This window comes from Lepus europaeus, chromosome 3 (genome assembly GCF_033115175.1).
Source record: "Lepus europaeus isolate LE1 chromosome 3, mLepTim1.pri, whole genome shotgun sequence".
NCBI lineage: Eukaryota > Metazoa > Chordata > Mammalia > Lagomorpha > Leporidae > Lepus > Lepus europaeus.
Genome location: NC_084829.1, coordinates 45,324,848 through 45,335,717, shown reverse-complemented (window position 1 = coordinate 45,335,717; position 10,870 = coordinate 45,324,848). Strand labels below are relative to the sequence as shown.

General features: G+C 44.4%; 1 protein-coding gene across 3 annotated transcripts in view; it reads right to left on the bottom strand.

Moving 5' to 3' along the window:
- Positions 1–5,680: 5,680 nt before the first annotated feature.
- Positions 5,681–10,870, bottom strand: part of RUNX2 (RUNX family transcription factor 2) — a 141,442-nt gene continuing 136,252 nt past the window's right edge. For all 3 annotated transcript variants that reach the window (XM_062186203.1, XM_062186204.1, XM_062186205.1), the window contains one exon: positions 5,681–9,949. In XM_062186203.1, coding sequence (XP_062042187.1) covers positions 9,471–9,949 — 479 coding nt within the window. In that variant the 3' untranslated portion in view covers positions 5,681–9,470. The remainder of the gene's footprint in view (positions 9,950–10,870) is intronic.

The window sequence follows — 10,870 nt, the reverse complement described above, 5'->3', positions numbered from 1 at the left end:
CGACCGGTCCACTCTATCCATCCCCACCACAGGGCACTCCTGCTCTCCAGGGACACCACTGCAGCGCTCCAGGGTGGCATGAGCCACAGAAGCGTGCCGCTTCGTCACCATCCACCGTGGCCAGCCTGACCCCACGGAGCCCCACGCCGGCCGTGGCCGCTCCCTGCGACAAAGAAGGCAGCATCATGTATGTGTGGCATATTCTAGAATAAAATAGTAACTGACAGGTTGGATGAAGTCTGACAGGAGAAAGGAGGGAGTGAGAAAGATGGAACAAAGATGCCATTTTACACTATTGGCTCACGTTCAGGATTTCACTATTTTCTATGGCAAGGAGCAAGTCAAAAAATCCCTCCTATTGATGAGTATTTTTCTACAGTCATTGTAAGTCAAAAGGCTCGGGCTTCCGACTTTGCCTCTTGGGAAACCTGCAAACCAGTCCTCTGGATAACTTGGAAAAGGCCTGGATGGCAAAGGAGAGGCCCCATGGCCCCGAGCGCGCAGCCCAGCCGAGGAAGGGCTGTGGAGGGGACGCACCGTGTTTTCAGTTCGGATTCTGTGATCTTTCTGCCAAACGGGGGTTTACAAAGCAAAAACCTCCGGAGAATTCTCATACTTTCTGGCTTATTCTCCTGGTGTTCGTCTTAACAGGAATCAGCTGTTTGCCTTCTCACTTATACAGCATGTGGCCGGGGAGAAGTTAGCATCTGGTCTGGCTATTATTAAAAACAAGAACATCCTGCTCTGTTGGGAGAACAGCACCGCTGGCAATCCAAGGACAGAGATCATTTGCATTCTGGATTCCAGAGATGTGTTTCGCTTCGGTCTCTGCTCTCCCTCCTCCACCTCTGTTTCGTTTGAAAATTTCCCGATGTGTCCATCACTTGGTCCCCTTTTTCTGAAACCGACAGGGAGAGACAGATGCACTTTTTCCTTTCACTGGGAGGCAGGAATCACTGGAGTTGTTCAAGCCAGATCTGTTCCTGCAGTGTGATAAAGTTGAACTACCAGAGGAATTTTTTTTACAACTGCGGAAATGAAAAAGTAAACAAGACTGGGACTGCATTGGTATTTAGGCTCCAGCTTTTTGTTGTTGTTTTTGTCTTTTTCTTTTTTGAAGCATTGGGCTAGGAGCCTAGAGGAACCATATAATATGAAAAACCCTAAGAGGTTTTATTAGCTAATAAAAAAAAAAAAAAAAAACTCAGTTCCTATTCACCACTTAACTCTTTTGCTGGAGTCTGGCACTTGCTTCCCCTCTGGGTGTGTCACTCCTCTCATGCCCACCAATGTCTTCTCCCACACAACCAGGGTTCTCAGTGTGCCTCCTAGAAGGTGTGGCTGAAAATTACATACAGTAATAATCTCTGCGTTTCTCATCTGTGAACTCACCAATAAGATTTCCATAGAAAGTCAGGTTTTTTTCCTCCATAAAGTCCATAGCCTCTTTATGTACTCTGCTAAAAAAGCAGTAAGGTCATTGTGATTTTCATGATTTTAAATATTATGTGACTTTGAGAAAACAGAATCCAGTTAAGGCACTCCTGGGACATGTAGTGATTCTACAGAGAGCTCCTCTCATTTGGGGCAGAAGAATGAGGAGAAACAGAAAGTGAAACTGCTCAGAGAGGTTTCATGGCCAGAGGGGGGATGGAATTATAGAAAAAAGAAAAAAAGAAGGAAAAAAAAAAAAGCTTGATTTAGGAAGGAAAAGATGTCAAAAGAGACCTGAAGTATAAGGCCATTTTATTAATACTCCCACTAATACATGTCACATGGCTTTGCTATCTGCTTTTTGTTTTTAAATAATAACTGCATGGTGACATCAACCCACCACACCCAATTGTGTTTTGGGGGTTCTTGGTATCCCCATCTCTCAAAAACACCCTTAATCTCTGACAGTATACTATAGGTCGAATTCCACCAAGCCTACCTCCATGCCACTTGTGTTTGCACATCCTGGCTAATTGCAGCAGTCCGGGTGCTTCTCTAACCTCAGCAGCACACAGCCACGAGACATGGTTGCATTTTTATGTTCTGGCACCACTTAATGTTGCTACTAGAAGAACCACTCCTTGAAGGCCTTGTGTGGAAGAATTTGGTTTGGAGGTTTTGGTTTGGGTTTTTTTTTTTTTTTTCTCCCCAGTATACTGCTGTATATTCTCGCCTTATTATGAGAATGGCAGGTGGGGGAAATTCTCTCTCTGTCAGTCAGCTGTGAAGCGGGACAGAATGATGTGAAGAACAGATAGCCATCAAGAAGTGCGCTATGGTTGCAATGGGAAAACATAAAGCAACTGTTTCAAAAATCTCTCTAAGTGGCTCCACACCACTGCAACAGGATAATAAGAGAATGCATTAGAATAAGTTTTAGTAAAAGCTAAGTGCGTTTCCACAAATTTGATCCCTCTGCCTTCCAACTGGCTGCACCTAAAGCAGGGCTTGCTGGAGTCGCAAGCTTTGGAACAGAAGCTTTAGAAAAATCAATAACCTCTTCTTAAATGGCAGCTTCACGTTTCTGTCTTAATCCTCCTCTCAAGGAGGGCCAGTGTCCCCTGAAGAAGGGTAGCTGCAGGAATAAGGAACTGAGGCAGGGATGCTGTGCCAGCAGCACTAGTGTTGGGACTATGGGTTTTATCTTTTCCTGAGTGGCTGCTCCGCCATCCCCTCCCATCCCTCTTCTGTCCTCCCACCCCCTCCTCCACCCCAACTCCCCTTCAAGTGTGCCTGAGTACATATACACACACAAGCAAGACCACCTGCCCATGTGCGCGCACGCACACACACACACACACACACACCCTTGCATCTTCAGTGGGTCCTTTTCTTTGTTAAGTTTTGATTCTTGGCTTTTCTAAAGTTCATTTCCAAAGCCTTCTGATTGAATAGCTACTACTGAGAAAGCCCTGGGAAGTCACCAAGAGGCTTATCAGGGTGCCTAGGAATGGTGGTGACGAGGGGAGTGATTCTTTGGCCTTTGCTCAGAGCCTGTAATTTCAGTACAGAGTACTAGCTCTCTATGCCTTGGATCTTACCTGACCTTTTCAAGCACCTTCTCCAGGTGCAAAGAGCAAGTCAAAGAAGGAGGAGGAGGCGGGTGGAGAGCAATTTGGAATACAGCCAGAATGCACAGCCCCGGCATGTAAACCGAGTGTCTTATCACCTGCACTCTCATGGCATGGTTGAGAAAGCTTAGCCCCTTAGGAACTGACTACAGGAGCAAACGTATGAGCTTGCCCAGGATTTTAAAGGTGAGCTGACCCATACTCTCCCATACAGTGCAGTCAGAAGAGTAGTCCCCCGCTTCCCTGGAAAATCTGAAGAGACCGTGACAGTGTTATCATAAGCCCCGTCCGTACTTTTTAGATGCCCCAAACTGTTGTTTCCTAGAACCAATACTTAAGATGATTTTCAAAAAGTTGTAACAGAAAGCTTTTTGTTAATCCGATCGTCTCAGTGGGGGTGTTTGATTCCATGAAACAAACCAGTACCTCCATTTCTGCCACGGCTCTTGGCTATGTCACTATTGTTCACTCCTTTTCGGAGGGGAGGAAAAACCAACTCACAAAGATCTGCAGAACCTGCTCTCACTGACTGTGAATGAGGGCTTCCCCTACATCCTTCCTTGCCTTTCAGACTGTTTTCAAATCTCATAAATATAAACATGTGGCTCTTCAACCACATCTGTAGATAATAACTTCAGGGGGCTTCCTGTTTACATGGCAATACCCATTTCCCAGCCAAATAAACTCTGCAACAGAGAGCTGAGGTGTTTATTGGGCCAGTCTCGGCTGGGATTGAGTTAACAGGAAACACCCACTCTCGCAGAAATGTCTGATTATTAAATATTTGGGGGACGGGGGATCCAAGGGGTCACAACCACTGGAGAAATTGCTTTCTTCTTCCTCCCGGCGTTTCCGTGAGAAACAGAGGAGCCCGGGCCCAACACAGCCACACAGCTGTGGGGCTCACAGGCTGCAGGGCTTGTGATGCAGAGGGCAAGGAAAAGGAGGCACAGATCAGAAAGCCAGCAGAATCCCTCACAATAACTCACGCAAAGGCAGAGGTACAGCCATCAGTGGGCAGCCCTTTGGCAATTCTGCCTGGCTGGCTGCCCTGTTTTAACGAGCAGTGTACTTCCGCGTCAGCTCTGCTAGTAGCACCTGACCGAAAGAATTCAGAGACAGACTCAAGCCCCCTGGTTCACCATCAGTGGTCGATCTTGCTTCTCTCTCCCACACACACACGCCCAGGGGACATTTGGCAATGTCTGGAGACATGTTTAGTTGTAATGTCTGAAGAGATGCTGCCAACATCTAGTGGGTAGAGGCCATGGGTGATGCTAAACATCCTACAGTACACAGGGCAGCATCTTCGCCACACACAACCGTGAGCCATCTAGTCTGATATGCCAAGAGTGCCAAGGTCTAAAGAAGCCCCTAGCTCCTCCTGGCTTCAGCCTGGCCCAACCCTGGCCATTGTGGCCATCTGGGAAGTAAACCAGCTGACGGAAGGTTTCTCTCTCTCTCTCTCTATTTCTCTTTTTCAAATAAATAAATAAATCTTTAAAATAACAACAACAACAAAAAGAGTGCCAATGTCTAGCCCAAAACCTTTTCATGAACCAAGAATCTAAGGCTCAGAGGAGTAAAGGGTTGGCCCCAAATGATGCTTCCGGACAAAGACGGAAAGGGGAAGAAAACCATTGTGCCCACCTCCCTTGTGAATGCCTTTGTCACTCAGATGCTTAATTTTAATAAAGAAACATACTTCTTCAAAGACACTGCAGACGAGTTCCCTGTCCTAAGCCCACCCAAGTGCTTGCACTGTTCCTATTCTTGGGAATCGGCTGTTCCCAAGATTTCTCAGACAGCGGTGCCAGGGAGTTGAGACAGAGCAGATCCTCTGAGGGAGGCCCCCTAACTCGCAGCATGATATGGGCCCCCGTGGTCAGGGACGGAGCTGCTATGCACCATGGGTTCCTGGGTCCCTCTTTTAGAACTGCAATAAAGCCAAAGTACACCAACAGCACAGGAAGTCAAGACGGTGACCGCGGTACCCCAGGCCCTCAACCTTACTGCAAGGGGAGGGGCTTACTGAGAAACAATGGCTGAGGAAAACCCATTTCCAAACCACAGCTGCATTCACTGGCAGAATTGTTCTGATGCTAAGGCAATCCAGGGCAATCCATTTTTACTCATCTTTGGGCTTTGGTTGACTTTATTTTTAAGAATCCAAAAGATATGTAGGAGGAAAGTAGCCTGCCTGCTAGGTCAGGGCGTCTGAGACCTGCTGTCTATAGACAGGGGTTCCTCTGCTGGGCCCTGTTCATGTTCTCAGAGATCAGAATCACAAAACCATCAAGGCTGCCGTCTATATCCCCTGCCTGGTCCCTGAGTTGGAACAAGGTGCTTTACCCACGGATGGGGTGAGCATTGTTCCCTTGTCAGATTCCTCACCCTCCCCTCTCTAGAAGTGGAACAAAGCAAAAAGACACAGCGCTTACCAAGACTGTTTTCCCCCCCAACACTGAAAATAGGATCTCTGCTCTTCCCCAGCCCTGGCAAGCCCTAAGACCAGTAAGTACCCAGGTGTAGGCAGGAGTAGGTGTCGACTAGAAAAGAAACCGCGGATGAGAAAAGACCCAAGGTACACACATAACAAAACCAAAAAAGCCATTTTATTGAAAATTAAATTCAAACTTCAAATTAATATTACAATCATGAGAAAAATGCCAAATAATTCAATTTACAGTTGCAACATACAATACAAATAGTCCCTTTGAAGTTAAGGGTAAACTCATCCACAATCATGTCCTGTGGCACAAAGCAGAATTTGTACAATATGTGCATGGAAAGCAAATCTTGGGCAATAGCAATTGGAAAAAAATAAAAATGAAAGCTTGTATTTACACAAAATGCTACAAATATTTTTGTTCCACAGAAATCTAAGAATGGTAAAGCATATCCAAAAACTGGAATTTTATTCAAAATACCTAAGAAATTACTGTAAGTTATGGTTTTGGCTGATATATTTCGAAGTACTGCATTAAAAAGCAAACAATTATTTGTAAACATGAAGTAAACAAACACCTAAAAAATTCTCACATAGAAAATATTTTTTAAATGCATTATCTTTTTAAGAACAACAAATTCAAGGTTTGGAAGAGTCATCTTTTATTGTACTATTGTTCCTTCAATACCATGGTGTAATTATCACCTCTGCTAATGCTATGTGTTCCCATGTTTTCACCCAGATTCTGGGTCAGTCCCTTTCCTCAATATGGAGGGGACCCTTGAAGCCAGTACACATCTCCTCCCTTGTGAATTTACAATGGAGGGTCCCTAATGGTAAGGATTTCTCTGCTCATTTATAAAAGGCCCTGAAGGTGGGTGGGGCATGACAGTCTAAAGAGCAAAGGAGATTTCATCTGTTGAGTCTCAGTTCTACTGGATGTCTTTCTACTAATCTACACCTTAAAGTTGTGGTACCTGTTCTGGAAACTCTGACATAGGTTAAAATTTGTGAGCAACTGAAATGGATTTAAAAAAAAAAAAAGAAAGAAAGAAAGAAAAAAAAAGACTGCATTGGTCACGCTGTAAGTTCCAGCAACGTCTGTGCTACCTAACAAACCACACTATAACCCCAAGGAAAGAGAGTGTCGACTAGTACATGGTTCCACAGTAGGACTAAGATTTTGCTTTGGTCTTGAAATTACAAATCTTATACACGACACCAAGTGCAAACTAGGGTTCAGGGAAAAGAAAAGATTGTTTAACCCCTAGGCAAAAAAAGGACAGAATTTGTTCTAAGAAATGTCAATTGCCCATCGGAGTGGTGAGTGAGGGTGCAGGAAAGAAGTGCTTGAATTTTTCCCAAGGAAAAAACTTTTAAAGTGTTTTTGGGTTGCTGCCTGCAGCCACTCTAATTTAAACATTTCAACACTAGAGCATCCCTAAAGTCACTCTGTATGTGTACTGTAAACTTAAAAAAGCCCTTTAACATTAAAAAACAATGCACAAGTAAGAGTACCTTTCTCATTAAATAGGGTGCAGATGGCATTGGCGGTTATGTCAATTAATTAAACTGGAAATGTGTAACCAGACACTGGCTTTTTTAAGTGCTGCTGAGACAAACACACATATTTCACACTAACATATAAATGGACAGTGGCATGCTTCAAGCTACCACACACAAAAAATAAATAGTATCAATTACTACTTCCATCTTAAGTAATAGAAAAGTGGCTTATTTATCTAAGCATACTTGGTATACATCCTTTAGAAGGCAAAGTATTTGGTTTGGTTTCGTTGGTTTCCCCTCAATTGTTATCGGCAGGAGTCAGGACAAATTCCAAGGGAGACACCCAGGCAGGAAGCACAGGTGCAGCTGCCCCAGAGACTGCCCTGCAATGTCCGGCAGCCTACAAAGGTGGGCTTCAGAATGGCTGAGGAACACGGGCGCTGGAGGGAACCTCTGCACGCCCCGCTTAGGTCAACACAACATGTTCAGGAAGGAACCTGATCTTTGGTGAGGGGCCAGGGACGTGCCTGATGGTGTCATCAAATGACCCTGGCTTGGATGAAGGATTCACATTTGGGAATTTGCCATGTGGGCTCCAAGGTGGTCAAAGTGCATCCTACAGGAGGGCTCTCACTCAAATTCATACACAGTAGTAGTAGACATCAAACTCTCCACAGCCTTGCCTTCCCTGGACCCTCCATTGTGAGAAATACAGATATCAAAGGCTGGACGTAGGTGCCCACAGGCCATTGTGTCCTCTCAGGTCAGCTACCTGCAGGAACTGGGCTGCTGCTATCCAGAGGACCCAATCCCATGGGACAATGGCTTCATTCTGCTCCTTTCAATGCAAATTCTGTGGAAAGCCATGCCCAGTGGGGCCGGCCTTGGGTAAGGCAGATCTGGGTTCCCCTGATCTACTGCTTGGTAAGGCTGGTTGGCTAGGAATCCCTGGTGCAATTCTGCTTTCCTGTACGATGTGTATTACGATGGATCCTTTATCCATGTGTGTGGCTCTACACTATGTCTTCACTAGGAAGCCTGGCGATTTAGAGTTTTGCTTAACTAGGAAACCACAGAACGTTTCTCTGCAGTCACAAGTTGTGCTTGTGTTTTTATATGACAAGAGTCATAATTATCCAAAAGAAATTAGGAAACCACATCACTTCAGCATCTCATGCTGATAAAGGGCAACGTGAGTGACAAAGGGCTATGAGTTGCTTTTTAAATCCCTAATTATTGCTTTAAAAGGCAAAGCTGTGTTAGAGGCAATCAGAGATCTGAAAGAACTAAACATAACATTTCCTTCATACATCACAAAAACAAACTACATCTAAAATATCTGGAGATGGAAGCATTTTTAAAAATCACATTGTGCCTGGATGAACTGAAATTGCTTAGCAATATTTCAGATATGGCTCTAGCCCACTGAAGAAATTTGTTATTTAATAAAGAGCACTTTTAGAGACCGAAGTCAACATATCAATACACTAAGAAATGTTTCAAGGGTCCAAATGTCATTAAATAATTATAAATATATCTTTAAAGTTATATGACCATTCACGTTAGCAAGTTACCTCAGATTTTTACACATATTCATAATTTAAAAAAAAAGAAAACAAATAACACACAGCCAAACGCAAACACTATCTATACCATTATGGCTATAATAAGGTATTGCCATTTTTAGTTTTGCATAATAGGAGAAGGGGAGTTTTAAGGAAAGGGATTTTCTTTTTGGTTAAATGGGAAAAGGGAAAAAAAAAAGTATAAAAAAGTAAAATAAAATCTTCTATCCTGATCAGTATTTTTGAAGTCACTTTCTTAGAGAAGTAAAGGGGAAGAAAAAAAAACTGAACCAGAGAGTTCAAATGAGTACCTGCACAGGTCTGCGAGTGAGCAGAACCACAGAGCCGGGACAGCCACTGCAAACATGCAGTGCTGTGGGGGACGCATCCATCCTACCTGTCTCTTCCCTGTGCCTCCACTGGCTCTGTAGCTGCTCAGAAGAGAGCACCAGCCAAGGCCATGAGGCTTTGAGCACAAGGAGGAAGCAGCTTTGCTCATTTTCCTCCTGTACCCGGAGGCCACATCTCAGAATCGGCCAAGGAACAGGTTATTTATGGTAACAGACCAAAAAACAAAACAAAACAACAACAACAAAAATACCTTTTCCCTTGTTTGTTCTTTGCAAAAGTACTTCTTAAATAGTAAACGATCTGAAACCCAATTATGATCGTCTCTCTTGGGCCTTCTGCTTCTAGTATCTCTACCCTCTTATGGCTGTCAGATCATGAGTGAATGAATGAATGAAAACTCTTGTAAAATAACAGGCACTTTGTAGATAGTTGATATACATATATATGCACTCTATATATGTATATATCAATACAAGAGGGATGTGGCCCCCAGATACCGCTGGGCCACTGCTGGGCCACGGCTGAGGAATTTCAGTATGGTCGCCAGACAGATTCATCCATTCTGCCACTAGAATTCAAAACAGTTGGGGAACTGCTGTGGCTTCCATCAGCGTCAACACCATCATTCTGGTTAGGCAAATTGGGGTTTAATAGCGTGCTGCCATTCGAGGTGGTGCTGCATGGCGGAAGCATTCTGGAAGGAGACCGGTCTCCCCCCGGCACCATGGGGAACTGATAGGATCCTGACGAAGTGCCATAGTAGAGATATGGAGTGCTGCTGGTCTGGAAGGGTCCACTCTGGCTTTGGGAGGAGCCGGGGTAGGGTGGTGGCAGGTAGGTATGGTAGTGGGTGGTGGCGGACATACCGAGGGACATGCCTGAGGTGACTGGCGGGGTGTAAGTAAAGGTGGCTGGATAGTGCATTCGTGGGTTGGAGAAGCGGCTCTCAGTGAGGGATGAAATGCTTGGGAACTGCCTGGGGTCTGAAAAAGGGCCCAGTTCTGAAGCACCTAAAAATTACAACAGAAGATGGGGGGAAAAAATCTGTAAATATCAATTAAAATAATGATAGAATTTTTTACAAGAAAAAGAAAACTTTAGCTTTCCCAAAAAGGAACAGCAAGCCACAAACAGACTTTCAAAGGCACCAGTCACTTGACAGACTTCGTTTTTTCCATGTGACAGTCTTAACGGCATTTATCCTTTCGTTCTTTACCTCCGGAGAATCCCAAAGGGCTTTAAAAACCCAATCATGTGCTAGGTCCTGTGTGTGAACCAACCCAACATTCACATCATCGGGGCTCACTCACCAGACTTTAAGACCAAATCCTCATTGATTTTTTTTTTTTTCTTTCTGCTTCTCGTTGCACTTCAGATATTTGAAGTAAAATTTGTACTAAGTCAGACAAGTTTATTTTTCTCAACCCAATATAAATTCCAAAATGATCCATTTTTATGATTAGTACTCTTGGCAGGACTCCTTCATCAATGAAGGGACATCAAAAAGGTACCCTAACATGTTCCTATCATTTCCTTTTTAAACACTTAAAAGATTTTAGGATTGTGTCATAATCTGCATCTTAGTAACAGTGAAATCAAACCATATTCCAATGTACCTTGAAACTATCTTCCTTATCCAGGGACTATAGGGAAAGCCTAGCCATCAGAAATTCTCTGGAGAGTAAACAGCTAGATAAGGAGGGTTTGGGGGAGGGTGGGGGGAGGCTCACCACCTTAGGAGTCACTGCATTTCAAGTCTTAATGTCAGATGTAGGCCCTGTTTTAGGCCTGGGAAGGGCTCACTGCCTAGGGACGATTCAGAGGATGGTACCTCCTCAGCCCCTCCTCCAAGTCCTTGGGCCCCTCTACAGCATCAGTTTCAGGTCGGTCTGAAGCAGTGACCTGGAGGCAGACAGTTTTCCCCTTGCATT